General features: G+C 35.8%; 1 protein-coding gene across 2 annotated transcripts in view; it reads left to right on the top strand.

The window, feature by feature from the left end:
- Window positions 1-18,942, top strand: part of LOC137388958 (vacuole membrane protein 1-like) — a 71,978-nt gene that overhangs the window by 21,186 nt on the left and 31,850 nt on the right. For both annotated transcript variants that reach the window (XM_068075470.1, XM_068075469.1), the window contains exons 2-5: window positions 2,181-2,264; window positions 8,085-8,221; window positions 12,844-12,934; window positions 16,649-16,759. In XM_068075470.1, coding sequence (XP_067931571.1) covers window positions 2,211-2,264; window positions 8,085-8,221; window positions 12,844-12,934; window positions 16,649-16,759 — 393 coding nt within the window. In that variant the 5' untranslated portion in view covers window positions 2,181-2,210. The remainder of the gene's footprint in view (window positions 1-2,180; window positions 2,265-8,084; window positions 8,222-12,843; window positions 12,935-16,648; window positions 16,760-18,942) is intronic.

Genomic DNA, 18,942 nt, shown 5'->3' with positions numbered 1-18,942 from the left:
TAATTCATTTCCATTTTTATAACATCTCCCTACTTCAATTCTATATTATTTCCATTTCCATAACATTTCCATATTAATTCCATTTCAATAACATTTCCATATTATTTCCATTTCAATAACATTTCCATATTTCTAAAATAAAAGTTCCATATTCATTTCCCTAAAATTATGGAAATATTTATGTTTATGGAAACAGTGATATACAGGGGGCTGTATATCATTGGCTGTATATCATTGCTGTATGGGGCTGTGGGGGCTATATATCATTGATGGAAATGGATATGAAAATGTAAACATTTCCATAATATGTTTAGTGATCCTGGTAGGAATTGAATTGCTTTAAATAATAAGCATATATTAGAGTAATAAACTAGAATCATCATTTTTTAATATGAGCCTTAATTACTACCTTAACTGGGAAATTCATGCTCCTTGTTTAACCCTTCTCATGGCTGATGTTATTGATCTAGTCAATCACTACGACTGACTAGCACAAAAAAGAGGCGTGGCTTAAACGCTCCTTGTAGGCACCGGAAACGCTCGTATAGTTATCACTCTTGGGGGAGATAACTCTATGGTTGCAACACCCTATGGGGATGTTGAAACGTACTTGATTGTCATAGTAAATTTCAGTTTTAGAATTGTGTTTTCTTGAATTTATTTTCAGCCAAACAATTCAAATTTCCATGAATTATTTGAGCACGAAAACTTGAAGAGTTTGCTATGAACTTCAAAACACTGTACAGCAATCACGACAAACAAACTTTCACAGGAAAACAAAACATATATATATATATATATATATATGTTGATGTGAAAATCAAACTTTTCTTTCTATATGTTAGCATTTGCAGTCAGGATATCAATATTATCCAGAAATTTAGGGGTTCATTGTGAGGATTAACTTTTCGATACGTCATCGAGGTTTTTATCAAAACAGTTTCAAAGCTACTCGAGCTGTTCCTTCTATGAGAATAGAGGTGCAAGTTGCGACATGTTGCGACTTGCCCTTCTATTCTTATCATTAAAACATGTTGCAACTTGCCCCATACCCTTTGTGTTTCAATGTGCCCCAAATGACTCTGAGTAACCAAAATGTTTACCCCAACTCAATATGATGTAGCTTCATGAGGTTGGTGGGTGCATTGTGAAGAGAACATGTCTATAGCTGCCTCCACTGACCTTTGTTAACATGGGATGATGTACAAAGAAGATATGCAATTCTCTAAATTTAGATATAAAAATAAAAGGGCAAAAAATTACCGATAGATTTTACAAAATCATGGCTCACCTAAATTGCTGTTCTTTTCATTTCATGCGATCAAGATATCTCATAAGATGACCTAGAAAGCTTTTTAGTTAGTGAGGTAAGAATTTAAACTGATGTAAACAAGCAAAAAATTTGAGGAGTGTTTCAATGTGGCCCGCGTTGCAATGTGCCCCACTCTCCCCTATATGATTTTAGTTTGTTCCAGTGTTGGCATCATAAGGCCAAAATATCGTATAAAAACCCATAGTAATTATCTAATGCAAATGCCAGGTGAAAATCATCAAAATTATCATTAAAATATAGTAACAAAACTTTAATTGTGTTAACTTTAGTAACTATAGTTACTTACAACAACTTTGGTGAATCTTTTGGTTATGATCTGCAAGAATATGTAACATTACAATGTATGACATGCAGAATGTAGCGTGGAGAGTTTTTACCTTCGAGACAGACGTGTAACGTAAACGCTGAATCTAACTTAAATGTCTTTAGCTTACCAAACACATACTTTGGGTCACGACAGGTCTGTTTCGTGCTGGTGACTTCAGGTGACTTCAGCGTTTAATCTTGCGTTAAATAAGAAGTTTTAGTATGTATTTTAGCTTCAAACTTTTAACTAACATTTTATTACTCATCTGATTGCAAATCCATTTTTACCATAATGGATAATGCTGAACTCGCTATGGCGAGCAACGTATATCTCTTAATAATGTATATAATCGGTACACAAATTGCCAAATTTTAATTTCGATAGAAATTTTTTTAAATAGCTGGACAGACAGACGGGATTTATATATAAAGATGTAATCCTTTGCAAAACACTACGCGCGCATACTAAGCTAACAACAATGGCTAGCTGTGCAATTATAGGATTCCACTCGAAGCTGTTATTGACATGTTTCTGCTGTAGATACGGTCGGTGTGCAGTGGTGTCAGCATAATGTACAATGATGCTGCTCATTTGAGACGACGAGGTCTCCATGATGGACCACATGTAAGTTTTAAAGAATTCTCGTGTTTGTAGGTTTCAACAGCTTCTGTATGTCTAAGTATGTCTGTATGTCTAAGTCTGTCTGGATGTCTAAGTCTGTCTGTATGTCTAAGTCTGTCTGTATGTCTAAGTCTGTCTGTAGGCCCTATGTCTAAGTCTGCCTGTATGTCTAAGTATATCTGTATGTCTAAGTCTGTCTGTATGTATAAGTCTGTCTGTCTGTATGTCTAAGTCTGTATGTCTAAGTCTGTCTGTATGTCTAAGCTGTAAACAGAGTGACCGAGAAGGCAACTATCAAAGTTCAGTTTAGGCAAGAGTTTGTTAAAATTAAAAGATCCACCAGAATTTGTTTCAGAATTTCAATGCTGTAAATCCTCATGTATGGGCCGAGCGTGTGAACCTCAGATTTTGTTTAAAAGTTGACTCGCAACAAAATTCACATTACAGTTATTTGATATCAAAAGATTCACCATGTCTTACTCTGCTGTGATGTAGGTGCAAAATATGTGGAAATGTCATTACAAGCTCTTAAAAGCTAAAAAACGAACAGTTAATCGCAGTCACACGAAACCGCCGTAGTTTGGATTCTCTTTCCAAAACGGCTCAAATGTGACGTAGCTGTGGTAGATGGTTTCTGTTTACACTTTCATGCAACCTTATTCGTCGAAATATTTTCACAAATATACTTCACGCATTCAATAAAACCATGTCTATTGTTCTAACGCGTCTGTTTTATCGTCATTGTAATGCTGTCACTTTTAGCAGTGATATATTATAACTTACTGTAAAAATTCGTTTAATTTTTTAACATTACCTCGAAGGAGTACATATCATTGTCTGATAATCATGACGAGCCTGTTGGTCACCTGTGATAATCGAAAAGTGTTGCAGAAATTATTTGCGAAGTATTGGGTCACATGATCAGATTACGACTTGCCGATTAGACCAAACCGAAACAAAACTGTAACGTAGCGAGCATCCATATTTGATATGGGGTCTTCGGTAAAACCCGAAGTGTTTGTCATAAACTAGTGCTACGATAAGTTTTATATTGAGCTTTTTATTGGCCTTTCAATTCACATAAGAACATCACGTGACAAGACAATAACAAAATTTCATCACTACGTCAGAGAAATAAAGAGATTCCAATCTACGGCGGCTTTTCGTTTTTGAGCTTTTAAGAGCTTGTAATCACATTTCCGCATATTTGGCACCTACAACACAACAGAGTAAGACTTGGTGAATCTTTTGATACCAAATAACTGTAATGTGAATTTTGTTGCAAGTCAACCTTTAAGTTTGGGGTGCGTCTTATACACGCAGTCTAAAAATTTTATATGTAAACTTCTCACTACGTTTGAGGTAAAAGGTACCTTTTAGAATGTACCATAGATATAGTAAACCCTAAATTGGCGAATAGCTATCATTACAATGGAGCAAAAGTGAGGCTTATAATTGGCTGTTGCTCTCACGACGTTGCGTTGCAGTGATGTGCATCATTGCAACGGAGCCTTCAGCTGAGCAATGAGTTTAGTAGCGAAAGCATGCTTGTCCAACTAGTTTGTAAGTCATAAACGTTACAATAAGACCAATTTCTTGGTGAAATGTCATCAGAGGAGGCTACAACACCCCAGGTATGTGAACCCACAATACAAATTTTAAATATTTAGTAAACCTAACCTTTGCACGTGTACTATATCAGTGGTTCGCGTTGTAAGAAACTACTGGAAAGAAACTATCAACTCAACTTACTTGTCTTATCATGGTCTCATAACAATGAACATACCTTTTTATGATTATTCTGAATTGAAAGTGAAGTGAATGCATGCTTGGGACTATAAAAAGAAAGAGTGTCTAGACTGATTACAACAACACATACAGTCAAACATGGATAACTCGTCCACGGATAGCTCGAACACATGGTTAATTCGAACATTTCCTTTGGTCCGTTCCCACGTAATGATAAATTGCTATAGATAACTCGAACTCAACACTGTTAATTCGAACTGCTTTTTTGCCCAACGGCTACCGAAACGGTTGTTATCGCTTTAGAAAATCACTTTATTCAAAGCCATAGAGGTAAACTTCATCTTTTCGTAATTCATAAGCGTCGTTATTACCACCATCGGAAAAATATTTTTGTCAACGACTTTTCTAAAAGTTTGGTGAAATTTGATTTATATTGCGATACGATGAATAGCACGGGCTAGCCGGGGCACGCGTGCAAGGATTTTCGCCACGCACATACAAAACAAAAATCGCATGTTGTTTTTGTTTTGTATGTGCGTGGCGAAAATCCTTGAGTGCGTGGCGTAACCCAGCTAGCCCGTGATGAATAGTTTTCCGCCGTTGATTCTGTGTTGAATCAACGTCGGAATGTTGAATGTTTAAATCGTCTTAAAAATTCTTGTAATTAAACGTATACGTTGTCTGAGCTACAAAAAAACTATTCATCGTTTGACCTAAACACAGAATACGTGTGTACATTCAATAAGTATCTATTAAAAAAGCGTGAGTGATATAGAATGTACCGTAAAACCTCGTAAAACTTCTAATTGAACTGCCTCGGAGTGTTGCTCTTAACGAATCCCAGGTAAAGTAAGGTAATCTGCATAAACTTCAAGAAAAAACGGCAAAATTGATCGTGGGTAAAACCCCAATAGAAAAAAATGTCTTTTCTTTTGAGCATTTCAACAACGATCAAGTTTTGCCAATGTCAATCTGAAAAACGTCCTGGCAATAACATCACCTCAAACAACAAACCAATCTCAAGTGATAGAAAAATCTCTATACTTTTTCATGAAAACGTTTTAAACTTTACATTAGAAGCATTTAATTTGAAACAAGCCATTTGTGCTTTTGATTTATATTATAGTTTGTATATGTACATGTATCTACTAATAAATAAGTAAATACATGGGCTTGTGACAGTGCTCTGATAACTTGGACGCTCTGATAATTCGAACACTTTTGCTCGGTCCCTTGAAGTTCGAGTTATCCATGTTTGACTGTATTACAAACTTGTCTCTCAGCTGATAGGGTTGTAATCTAGCTTGGCATGATTGATCGAATGCCTTTTTTGTCTCATTCCAAGTAATGTAATGATATTCATTCTACTACATGTATGTATTGTTAATGTTTAGGCTAAGAAAAAGTCAAGCCACAACTGGTGCTGTGCCTATGGATGTTCAAGCAATCTTGAGAAATGCCCAGATCTGGTGTTTCATCGCTTTTCAAACGAGAAACGAACTGAAACCCGTAATGCTTGGGTAAAGGCGGTGCGAAGACAGGATTGGGCTCCAACATCAAGTTCTGTATTATGCAGTGAACATGTTGAGAAAGACTGCTACAAGATTCCACCAGGTATTGGAAGAAAACCAATGCTAAAATCTGACGCAATACCTACCATATTTACAGCTTATCCAACCTACCTTCAGCCAAAAGCTGTGAAAATACAGACACCAACCATAAGAACAGAAAGCCTACCAAAATGTGGAAGAACATCTCAGATAGCAGCCAGCACCATAATACCAGACTCTGAAAATACTACAACTGGTGATACTACTATCCATGATGATGAGCAACCTGCAGCTTCTAGCAATCAGGACACACCTACAGCCTCGACAACGAGCTGCCGACGCGGTGGTAGACCTAAACAGCCTGCTATCACACGTATCTCAATATTAAAAAGAAGAATCAGAACTCTACAGCGGAGAGTCTGTCGATTAGAGCAGAGGAATAGGATTCAAAATTATTTGATCACAACACTGAAAAAGGACAATAAACTTAACAATATAGAGCTTACATCGGTGGATGGATGTCTAGGAGAATTATTGTCTCATGCACAGTGCATGCCACCAATCTACTCAAAACTATTAAATCGCTATATGAAAATCAGAATACACTATGCCGCTTCAAAGCAGAAATCTAGTTCAACCAGCCTTAGACAAAAACTATCTCGTCTAGTTATTTTCAGTCACGTCTCATGGGTGTTTAATGCAGTGTTTAATAATGGGTGTTTAATACAGTGGTCCAGCTTAACTGCTTCTAAATCTCATTTGACTCATTAGTTCGTTTTTGGTTTAATTTCTATTTGGTCACTCTTTGTATTATCAATGATATAGATGCTTCTAAGTTTGGTAATGATATATCAAGCTTCTAAATCATTGGTATTATCCATTACCATGTGTCTAGATTCTTGCCTTTCTCATCCAAAGTCAGTTTTATATATTATCAATAAAATATGCAGTCTCACATGCACAAACTATGAAAAATTGATCAGTTTTTAGTGCAAAGTCAATAGGATTTAATAGATCAGCTGATTCGCTTTACACATCACCGTAACGTTGCGTCATGCTAATTATAGGCCTCACTTGATTTGATTATTCGCATATCTAGGGTTTACTATATCTGTGGAATGTACATAGGCTAAAAATAATTTACTCAACAATAGGTCGCTAGGAAATATCGAGTACTTGTTCTGACATAAAGAACATGACAGTGACCATGACATTATTCAAGGTCATGTGACATCCCTGACACTTGATTCCATTCGTCAGGTTGCTTTTCGTTGTATACAAAACCGGCAGCAGCATTTCCGCTGGTAGCTTCCAAATCTACTATCACACTTTCAATTTTAGCGTCGTATTTTGCCGTGCTCGATGACGTGGCTTACAAAATGTGCTCACTGATTACTTGATCACTGCGGTTTGTTAAAAGTGTAACACTTTCTCTGCTAAGGCAAGAACACTCGTTGTTCTACCGCACACCTCTTTAGCGAACACGCTAACGAGGTGTGCGATGACAAAGTCGGTACACTTGGCGAATAACTCATATGGCAAGGTTAAATTAATGTTTTAAATGTCGCATCTACATCGTTGCAGTTTACACACAAGGATTTGTGGTAATCTTCACATGTTTTGAGCGTGACTTTCAGTTTTGTAAATCAGTAGTACATTCTTGCAAGCATTTATCTCGTGTCATATTAGTATTTATGTTGTATTTAAAGATCGGAAATCACTTGCTTTTCTCAACTGTGAGGAATTTATCAACAGTCGATGACTCTCCATTTTCTTCATTATTGAATAATATTAGTGAGAGATAACGTATTGTCAAATCACAATGGATCTTATTGAGTCTGGCATGAGTGTAAATAAGCTCTTGTGTAAATAAGTCAGACAACAGTGGTAGATATGGGCTGCCAGGTGCCAGAGCACCAGTTCAGCAATCACTGGAAAGGAGACTGTGCGATGCGATCATTAGTCCTGCTTTTTGCAGACTGCAGTTGAAGTACTGAAGTTCATTGAATGTATTAAAACATACTAAAATGAAGTTATTGAATGTAACTTCAATTTAAATGTGAGTTTTTTAAGATTTAAAGCCAAATGCCATTTCCTATGACATTCAGTAGAACTTTTCAATTAATTTGAAACATGCAAGGCTTTATGCTGTTCCTAAAAACGCTAGCAACAATCATGCTGGTTCTGTCGCCAATAGGTCCATTTCTAGCAGGTTTGCTAGGTACAAATTGATCCAGTCACGTGGTATCTAACATTCTGATTTTTGGTGTTCTGATTAGGTCCCACTATGATTGAGTGCCCGATGCACCTTTCGTTTCCCAAGAGTAGTAACGCTCCTAAATATAACATGCCTGACTCATCGAGCCACTGTTGGCAAAGGTCAAAGGTTCATTGAGTTGTATCTCTAGAGTCTAGATAGTAGCTATTATTGCTATTACTAGCAATATTACCTCGCGGGCGCAAGAGTCAAGCTTTTAGCAGTTGAAATGCCTGTCAGACAAGCATTCTAAATGGTACGTTTTAGCTGGGGACAAGTAACAGCGTGATGAAGATGCAAGAGAAAACTGAAAGATCAAGCCTAGTACTGTGGTGGAAGCCTCTTTACACATTCTGGTACTTCCTACTAGAGTGTAGATGTGTTCTTTTCAAATACACCAAGAAGTAAGTTGCTGCCCTCGGCCTATTGGGTCGTGATAATAAAGCATTACTCTTTTACTACCTCCTATAACTTATACCTCCTATAACTTATACCTTCTATAACTTATACCTCCTATAACTTATACCTCCTATAACATATACCTCCTATAACTTATACCTACTATAACGTATACCTCCTATAACTTATACCTCCTATAACTTATACCTCCTATAACTTGTACCTCCTATAACGTATACCTCCTATAACGTATAACCCCTATAACGTATACCTCCTATAACGTATACTCCTATAACTTATACCTCCTATAACTTATACCTCCTATAACTTGTACCTCCTATAACGTATACCTCCTATAACGTATAACCCCTATAACGTATACCTCCTATAACGTATACTCCTATAACTTATACCTCCTATAACTTATACCTCTTATAACTTATACCTCCTATAACGTATACCTCCTATAACGTATACCTCCTATAACTTCTACCTCCTATAATTTATACCTCCTATAACTTATACCTTCTATAACTTATACCTCCTATAACTCATACCTCCTATAACATATACCTCCTATAACATATACCTCCTATAACTTATACCTCCTATAACTTATACCTCCTATAACGTATACCTCCTATAACGTATACCTCCTATAACTTCTACCTCCTATAATTTATACCTCCTATAACCTATACCTCCGATAACGTATAACTCCTATAACGTATACCTCCTATAACTTATACCTCCTATAACTTATACCTCCTATAATTTATACCTCCTATAACGTATACCTCCTATAACGTATACCTCCTATAACGTATACCTCCATTAACTTATACCTCCTATAACTTATACCTCCTATAACATATACCTCCTATAACTTATACCTACTATAACGTATACCTCCTATAACTTATACCTCCTATAATTTATACCTCCTATAACGTATACCTCCTATAACGTATACCTCCTATAACGTATATACTACCTCCATTAACTTATACCTCCTATAACTTATACCTCCTATAACATATACCTCCTATAACTTATACCTACTATAACGTATACCTCCTATAACTTATACCTCCTATAACTTATACCTCCTATAACTTATACCTCCTATAACGTGTACCTCCTATAACGTATAACCCCTATAACGTATACCTCCTATAATGTATACCTCCTATAACGTATACCTTCTATAACATATACCTCCAATAACGTATACCTCCTATAAGGTATACTCTTTTAACTTATACCTCCTATAACGTCTACCCCCTATAACGTATACCTCCTATAGCTTATACCTCCTATAAGGTATACTCCTATAACGTATACCTCCTATAACGTCTACCCCCAATAACATATACCTCCTATAACTTATACCTCCTATAACTTATACCTCCTATAATGTATACCTCCTATAACGTATACCTCCTATAACGTATACCTTATATAACGTATACCTCCTATAACGTATACCTCCTATAAGGTATACTCCTATAACGTATACCTCCTATAACTTATACCTCCTATAACTTATACCTCTTATAATTTATACATCCTATAACGTATACCTCCTATAACGTATACCTCCTATAACGTATACCCCCTATAACTTATACCTCCTATAACTTATACCTCCTATAACTTATACCTCCTATAAGGTATACTCCTATAACGTACACCTCCTATAACATCTACCTCCTATAACGTATACCTCCTATAACGTATACCTCCTATAACGTATACCTTCTATAACGTATACCTCCTATAACGTATACCTCCTATAACGTCTACTTCCTATAACGTATACCTCCTATAACGTATACCTCCTATAACGCATACCTCCTATAACGTATACCTTCTATAACGTATACCTCCTATAACGTATACTCCTATAACGTATACTCCTATAACGTATACTCCTATAACGTATACTCCTATAACGTATACCTCCTATAACGTATACCTCCTATAACTTATACCTCCTATAACTTATACCTCCTATAACTTATACCTCCTATAAGGTATACCTCCTATAACGTATACCTCCTATAACGTATACCTCCTATTACGTATACCGTACTTTTCGGTCTATTAGCCGCTACTTTTTTCTGATGATTGGAGTCATGCGGCTTGTATAAGGGTGCGGCTAATCTGTGGCTTTTTCTTTCACCGCTAGGGCGCATTAACAGGAATTTCCAATTAGTGCGCTTTTAGCGGTGAAAGAAAATACGAAACAGTGCCTCACGGTACTGTTCCGTTAGGCACTATGTAAAAAGGCGTCGGATAATACGAAACTGTGCCGTTTGGCACTGTTCCGTTTTAAACAGCAACGTTTCTGCCGCGTTAAAAAGCAGTCCTGACTTCTGCGGTCTATACAAAGGTGCGGCTTATGTATTGTTTTATTATCATTTTTTGAAAAATAAAGCAGATGCGGCTTATATAGTGGTGCGGTTTATAGTCCGAAAAGTACGATACTTCCTATAACGTATACTTCCTATAACGCATACCTCCTTATACGTATATCTCCTATAACATATACTTCCTATAACATATACTTCCTATAACGTATACCTCCTATATATAACGTATACCTCTTATAACGTATACCTCATATAACGTGAAATCCAAATAATGTAAATTTCAGATAACATAAAAAAATTACGCAAAAATTTTGCTCTGTACCCCTTAAAAAACTTCCATATAACATAGTGACAAGTAGGGGCAATTTCTCAAATTCGATTTAAATGGTAACCTATCTCGCCGCATTTGTGATAAAAAAATGATGTAAACGTTATATTTATTACCCTAGGACACTTATGTATTCGCGTCATCTAACTTTCGCATTTTCGCGGAGTCATCCTCTTGCGAATATTTCATGAGCGAAACTAAACTATCATAACGAACGAACGAAAACGCTAAATTAAATAGCTTTGTTCATTGATATCCACAATAAAATCGTCATATTAGAAATGCAGGTAATTTTCGTGTGAGGTTGGCTCATTGGGTATTTCTGGTAAACTCGTCATAGTTAATACACCGAATGAGCAGCATGACAAAGCAAATTAAGTTAACGAGTTTTTTTGGAAAAGCCAAGACAAATGTAGAAGATGATGATATCAGTTTAGTCACTGAATTTGTAACTGATGAGGCTGAAAGTCTGGTAGGTGAAGTCATAAAATTGAATAATAATTATTGTAGTGATGAATTTTATTACCAACCAAAAACAATAGCAACCCTCACCAGGTCCAACCATGTTATACAGTTCTGGTTGTGAAGTTGGTTGTTATCTATTTTCTTCTTCTTGGGACTTGAGTGTGAAAGACATGTGAGAGTCACGGCGAGAGGGACCTAGACATCATTGATAGTCCAAGAAACAAATTGAATTGAATTCAAATTGAATTATCGATCTCATCCACACATTTCTACCTGCGGTTTACAAATACAAACTAGTCCCATTTTTTCTTACTAGCGAACTGGATCTGAGGAATCTAATCTGTTTGTTCCACTGCATTTATTTTCACATCACTATATTTTCGCACTCATCAGAGCCGGGAAATTAAGTTGCAGCGAAATTTTACTGTGCGTGCTACTCACGAAACTAAATACTAGCGAAATAAAAGTGTCCTAGGGTATATATACAACCTATGTGAGTTTCCAGTTTGTCGTGATAGACCGTTAGATGTGTTGATAAAACAGAGAATAAGTAGCTGCGCATTTGTTAATGAATACTTAGGCGATTGATTGGTGCAGAGGTGTTACAGCGTCGGTCCGCCAATCTGAATGTCACGAGTTGGGACTATCACCAAAAATTCTCTTTTATCCTAGCCTTGACCCTTTACATACAGATTGAAGATGAACAGGTAGACACTGCTCTTTTCTATAGTAAAATATATTTTTGTTTTGCTTTATTGTAGACGTATAAAATGTTATTACTTTTACTTTTCAAAATAAATTTGGCTGTCTCAGAAAAATAAACAAATTGTTGTAAATTAACTTCAAATATGTGCATTCCCATCAATTTATTGCAAAATCACCGCAATCTTTGTCTATAAAACCAGTGAAGTTGATCAAAAAAAGGTGACAAGTTGTTGATGTAAACTACTAATATTACAGTTACGATACAGCCAACAAATTAAAAAGTTAAGTGTAGTTTTTTCTTTTTGCATGACAAAGGGTTGAGTTTGGGAAGATTTTGGAATGGATTAGGCAATTTACATGTGTTTTACTGTTCTCACAACATAAAATCGCTATAACGTAAACGTTTCTGGAACGGATTATTTATGTTGTAGGAGCGTCTATTGTATCTAAATTTCAAAATGGAAGTTTAGAAATTTAAATGTCTGTTTTTCACACTTGCTTGTGCTAGAATTACTATGCATGATAATGCTTGCAAACCTGTGAAAATTTTCATCTCAAAAGTAATTTCTCTGCACGCTTTTTATTTTGTGTTCATGTATTTTCTGTAAAAATCAATCAACCAATCAAATCAACTCGACAGAAGATCTCAAGTATCGCTGAATCAGTGTCTAAATCAGATCGAGTATTTAGAATCATATTTTCTGAAGACTATGCGTCATCAAATTGTTAGTGTCTGTGCATTGCCATCATTTAGGCTCTATGAAAATATGGGGAAGTGTCTACTCATTTTGGCATTCCTGGCCGTCCTGGCTACTTCCTACCAGGTGGATGGATGGCATCAACAGGTATGTACTTACGCCTTACTGTTCCTGTAAAGAACTGTTCGTATGGGCAGTTAGTTTAATCTCTTGATGTCAGATGTTCGTATGGGCAGTTAGTTTAATCTCTTGATGTCAGATGTTCGATTGGGCGAAGCAGCTAAAGTAACCAAAACCCAGAAGCAACGAAACTATTTGGGCTCAATATTGGGTCAACCTTGAATTTGATAGGGCTGCTTAGTACTAACGACTGCAATGATCATTTTACTTGTTCACTATGTCTTAAGACTTGAACCATAACTGTCACATACAACTTTTATCGTATTCTCTAGGTAAATCAGACACGCTGATTCCGATTTTGTACTCAAAATATAGATTGGTCCACTAACCTTCAAAGTCATTAAGGCTTTTTTAAAGCGTTTCAATATTCGTCTCGCACACAACACAATCGGCATAATAAGCTCCGCCCATAAATATGTGACGAAACCTAGCTTTTTTAGGAACGGAAGTTAGGGATGTTTAGTCTGATTTAGAATAATAGAGATGGGTGTCTTAAAACCCATTATCATCTAAGTCCAGCCTGCAAAATAATCTCAGTCCTTTATGAGAAGTATGGAAACTATTTAAAATTGCTCGTAGCTTGTTACATGATGTTTAAATAGGCTGAACGTCGAGAAAAATGAGCTCAAAAAAGCGCGATTTTATCACAAGCCAGCGTTTGTTATCGTGCTTTTTTGAGCTCATTTTTAAATATGCAATGTTAAATAGTTCATCTACCTTTCAAAAAAGACAGATTATTTTTAAGGCTGAATTTAGATAGTAGGCCTAATGGATTTTAAAACATCCATCTCTATTATTCTAAATCGGTCTAAACATCCCTTCCTAAAAAGCTAGGCTACGTCACGTATTTATGGGCGGAGCTTGTTGTGCGGATCGTGTTGTTTTCGAGACTGATATTAAAACACTGTAACAAAGCCTTCATTACTCTGAAAGTTAGTGGACTAATCTTTATTTTGAGCACAAAATTGGAATCAGCGTGTCTGATTTACCTAGCAAATCCGATAAAAGTTGTACGTGACAGTTATGGTTTAACATGCTAATTTGAAAGCACAGAAACAGAGAACCGGAAATTTAGAAAAACAACATTTTTTTACACGGTGAAGCTTTTTGTAAATAATTTGATCGGATGTGTTAGCAATTTTATAAGTCTACTAGACGAATGTCCGGCATTGCATGGGTATTAAAAACTGCTTATAAACAGTTGCAGGCAATGTAGTTGCCTGCCACTTGCCATTAGCCTGGCACATTCATATCCACTCCGTATTACCAAACTTACCAATATGAGCTGTGAGAGCTGTGAGAGCAAGCTTTAGTCATTTTGCAATACATAACGCAGAATGCTATGTCTATTGTAACCTACAAGACGGCATGTATCCCTCAGAATTCAATGCATTTCGCATAGCTTAATTGGTAAGGTATTTGCATGGTGAACAGAAGGCGCCGAGTTCAAATCCAGCATGAAACCGATATTTCATTCCTAAATTTCAATAGCTATAGCTGGACAAACCGAAACACATACACACAAACTTTCTGATAGAACGTTAACCTTCTTTATACACACACACTTCTATGCAAGAATTGTTATCAATTCAACATAATCAGGCTTTTTATTTTGTTTTCTCAGTTCGTATTAATTGTATAATTACCAAATCATCTTTTATTGTAATCGTAGTAAAACTGACTTAATTTAGCTATTACTTGCTAATTATTTCACATTTATATCTAAACCATTTTACAGCCGTTTTATTTTTTTTCAATTTATTTCATCTGCTCGAAACATTTTCCTCATGATATGAAGTTTAAAAGTTGTTTGACAAAGTGTGAAAATCTTTACAGCTGTTTTTATTTTCTCTCAAATTATTTCAACTACACAAAACACTTTTCTCATGATATGTAGTTTGAAAGTTAGAATGACAAACGTTGTTATATGTAAAATACAAATCAATTTTCTGTGCAAAGACCTTTTTATTACCAGTATCGTCATATTCAAAGTTTTGATGGATAGCTTCTGGTGGAACAGTAACCTTATTTATATACACGCGCGCACACACTTCTATGCAATAATGGTTATTATTATTGAACATATTCAGGATTTTTATTTTGTTTTCTCAGTTCGTGTTAATTGTATCATTACCTAATCATATTTTATTGTAATCGTAGCAAAACAGACTTAATTTAGCTATCACTTGCTATTTATTTCACATTTACATCTAAACCTATTTATGGCTGTTTTATTTTTATTTTATTTGGCCTTCACAAAACACTTTCCTCATGATGTGAAGTTTGAAAGTTACCATTATTTGACAAAGTTTGAAAACCTTCACAGTTGTTTTTATTTTTCCTCTTAATTTATTTCAATTACACAAAACAACTACACAATTGATACTGGTGCAAATGTAAAAATGAGATATCGTACTGTCTTTGTCTGACCGAATAAAAATAGAATGAAGAAGCTTTTCCTATAAATGTCCGCGTGAGAAGAATTGGCCTTGACCCCATATATAGTAATTGAACCTTACGAAAAAAAAATCTTAACAGAGGCATCGTAACGTGTGGGCGCTTTGCTAAAATAATTAGCGTGTGGTTACGGTATATCAAATATGATAACGCCTTACATCGAAATTTCCTAACAGGGGCTTCGTAAAGCATGGGCGCAATGCTAAAATAATAGCTATAGCTGGACAATCAAAACGATGAATGCACATATGACCAATTTTGAGCAATATATAAATTCGTTATTCACTGGCCTCTGATTGAAGCCTCGTAAACGCTTTTTCACACTTAGCAAGCTTCACTTCAGTTCTTGCAGTTGCAAGTGATGCTATATTATGACATACAGTAGTTTATATTACCTCCTACTGTGTTCCGAAATATCTGGACTCACACTCATTAGTTTGAAGTTATCCTTTCCATTTGTCTGTTGCTCGATCTACTTGGCAGTTACTTGAATGGTGGAAAACAACCCGCAGACGAATTCGGTTACAATATTTTTAACACATCAAGTCAAGTAATTTTGCTATACAACTTGTGATCTATTATTGTAGCCCTCAAACCTCAGAATATTGAAAAAGCTTCCAGGCTACAGTTTTTAATAACTACTACCGGGGCAGCAGATACTTACTCAAAGTATCCGCTGTCAACAAGCTCTTTGCCAGTAGGTCTTGTGTACCTCATTCATTGCAAAAACCACTGGAATTTTTGTACAATTGCGAGGGGTACATGATGGCAATCCCATCTATCACTGAGTGCATCCTATATGGCCACTATAGATGGGAGTTACTCCCTCCGGATAACCAATGCAAAGTCGCTCTTAAATTTTCATCAGTTCACCCCTTTGGCACTGAAAATAAACTCTAGTTAGCAATTTTGTGATTGTTTATAAATTGGACCAGACCTTTGTCAAATTATGATAAGAAACTAGTTGAAAATTTTGTGCATACCGTTAAAGTTGTACATTTATTTGCATATAAGGTTTTGTTAAAGATGTTCATGCATTTGCATATAAGGATTTTTTTAAAGATGTACATGTATTTGCATATAAGGTTTTGTTAAAGATGTACATGTATTTGCATATAAGGTTTTGTTTTGTAACTTTGACAGTTCTTACAGAAAGAGGGTTGATGTGAGTGATTGATGCAAGCTTCATCATGCATGGGTAGTTTTTAGTACTATATGTTGCAGTATGTTGCTGGCATTGAGAAAAAAGTTATATGGTGGTCATATTGGGTACTTCTTGGAGTTATGTCCTCTGTTGGACTTGGAACGGGTCTCCACACATTTGTTTTATATCTGGTAGGTGTATTCATCATTTTAGCTTATAAATGTACGGTGTCTTATGTCTTCAGTGTATTTTTAGTGCTCTTGTAAGTATAGTCTGAAGAATTCTGCTGGATACACATCTTTGAGGCATATTTATGATATTCACTAAAAAACATTGTTTTGTAATTTTCCAGGAGTTATCTCACTTGCTTGCAGATTATTTAATTGACATTTTTCCTTGCTGATATGAGGATACCGTAAAATCTCTAGTTGAACGCCACCTTTATCTGACCGCTACTACAGGAGAAGGGTGGAAAAATTACCTTACTTTTCGGACTATAAACCGCACTTCTATATAGGCCGCATTTGCTTTATTCTCCAAAAACTGATACTAACACAATACATAGGCTTCACCTTTGTATAGGCCGCAGAACTCAGGACGGTGCTTTTTAACGCGGCAGCAACTTTGCTGTTTAAAACGGAACAGTGCCTAGCGGCACTGTTTCGTATTGACCGACGCTTTTGAACCTAGTGTCTAATGGAACAGTACCGTTAGGCTTTGTTTCGTATTTTCTTTCACCGCTAGAGGTGCACAACTGGAGATTCTGGTTAATGCGCCCAAGCGGTGAAAGAAAATGCCACAGAATAGCCGCACCCTTATATAAGCCGCATAGCTCAAATCGTCAGAAAAAAGTAGCGGCTAATAGTCCGAAAAGTGCGGTAACCACCCTTCAATTGAACGCCACTTCCATTTGACCGCAACTTTGACGTTCTTTGCTCTTTAAGAACCCACAATAGCAAGTGATCAGTAGAAAACTGCTGACAAGATGATATATGAACGACTAGTTTTAGGCAAGTGAGGTTATGCTTAACCTCACGTGCAGTTAAAGGTTTTTCATTATTTGTGTGAAATGCAATGGGTAAAAGTTTTGCTCTGCTAAAAAATTGTTTGGGCGTTAATATTGACTAGTTCATCAGGACAGAAGAAGTGGTAAGACATTGTGCAAAAGACATTGTGAAAAGTATTGAACAGACAGAAGATGTGCGTTCTATCAAAAGTAACAATCAGAACGCAACTGGTCGACCAAACGATGTAGATATTTTGGTTTCCAAAAGTTTAGTTTTTGTTTTTTTTATGTATTATAAGTATGATTCGTTTATGTCACATGTTCTTGAATATATATTTGTAGGATTTGATGAACTATATAACTTAAAAATTTGCAGATTTATAGCATACTATTTTATAGCATCCTTGCGGTAATATGATCTTACAATGGATCGACGCCCGTAACTGCTTTTCTATTGCACAAAAAACCCAGTTTTGGATGCAAACTGTAGCAGACATATCGATGAGTGCAATGGGCTTTTATGTAATATTGTTAAATATAGATATAAAACGAAAATATGCCTTCAAGTTTAGAATGAAATAAAACAATTACTTGCTCCAACAAATTTTAAAGTAGCACACAAAGTAGCAAACGCGCACTTAAAGCTATTTTAGTATTTATTTTCAACTAGTTAACTGATTTTTAAATTTTTATCACTAAAATTGTGTCAGTGTCTGTTTTCGCTTTTACTAAAAAAAATTTTAGCGGAAACCCGAATGATGCTGTTTTCATAACGAAGTGGACTTTTGTTAGCAGATTTAAAAAAATTGTCTGGCCAGGGTAAGACGGTAAAAGACCCTTCATACAAAAGACCGTTTGAATGAAGGGATCGCAACTCGAACTTTGCTACTGGTTTGAAGGAAAAATGTTACCGTTTTCCACACAAGAATTGCTGAACTGAGAGAAATCGGTCATCATGTTTTTTCAGGCATTGGAAAAATATTTTCGGCAAACAGCATTTCGGTGTCTTTGTTATTTTGATGTACATAATAAGTACACCGACTGCCAAATTTGAACTCGAGCGAAAATTTTGTTAAATTCGTATGGTGAAATAAGACTCGTATCGTGAAGTGAAAAAATCATCATGTTCCACTTCGTAAATTGAAACATTCGTATATCAGGGTAATCGTATTATGAGGGTTCACTGTACTAGCATTGGCAATTGCATATTTGCTTTTATTTTTGAGCGATTCAAATTGTGCGAGATGAAAATGCTATACTATATGCTATGCTATAAATGCTATGAAAATAAACTGATAGCGAAGAAATAAATTTACATTAAATTGCGTAATTAGAGTAAAGTTATAGTTGTACTATATTAGTATCACT

The sequence above is a fragment of the Watersipora subatra genome, chromosome 2 (genome assembly GCF_963576615.1).
Source record: "Watersipora subatra chromosome 2, tzWatSuba1.1, whole genome shotgun sequence".
NCBI classification, from domain to species: domain Eukaryota; kingdom Metazoa; phylum Bryozoa; class Gymnolaemata; order Cheilostomatida; family Watersiporidae; genus Watersipora; species Watersipora subatra.
The sequence above is the reverse complement of the archived record's forward strand: the minus strand, read 5'-3'. Positions and strand labels throughout refer to the sequence as shown.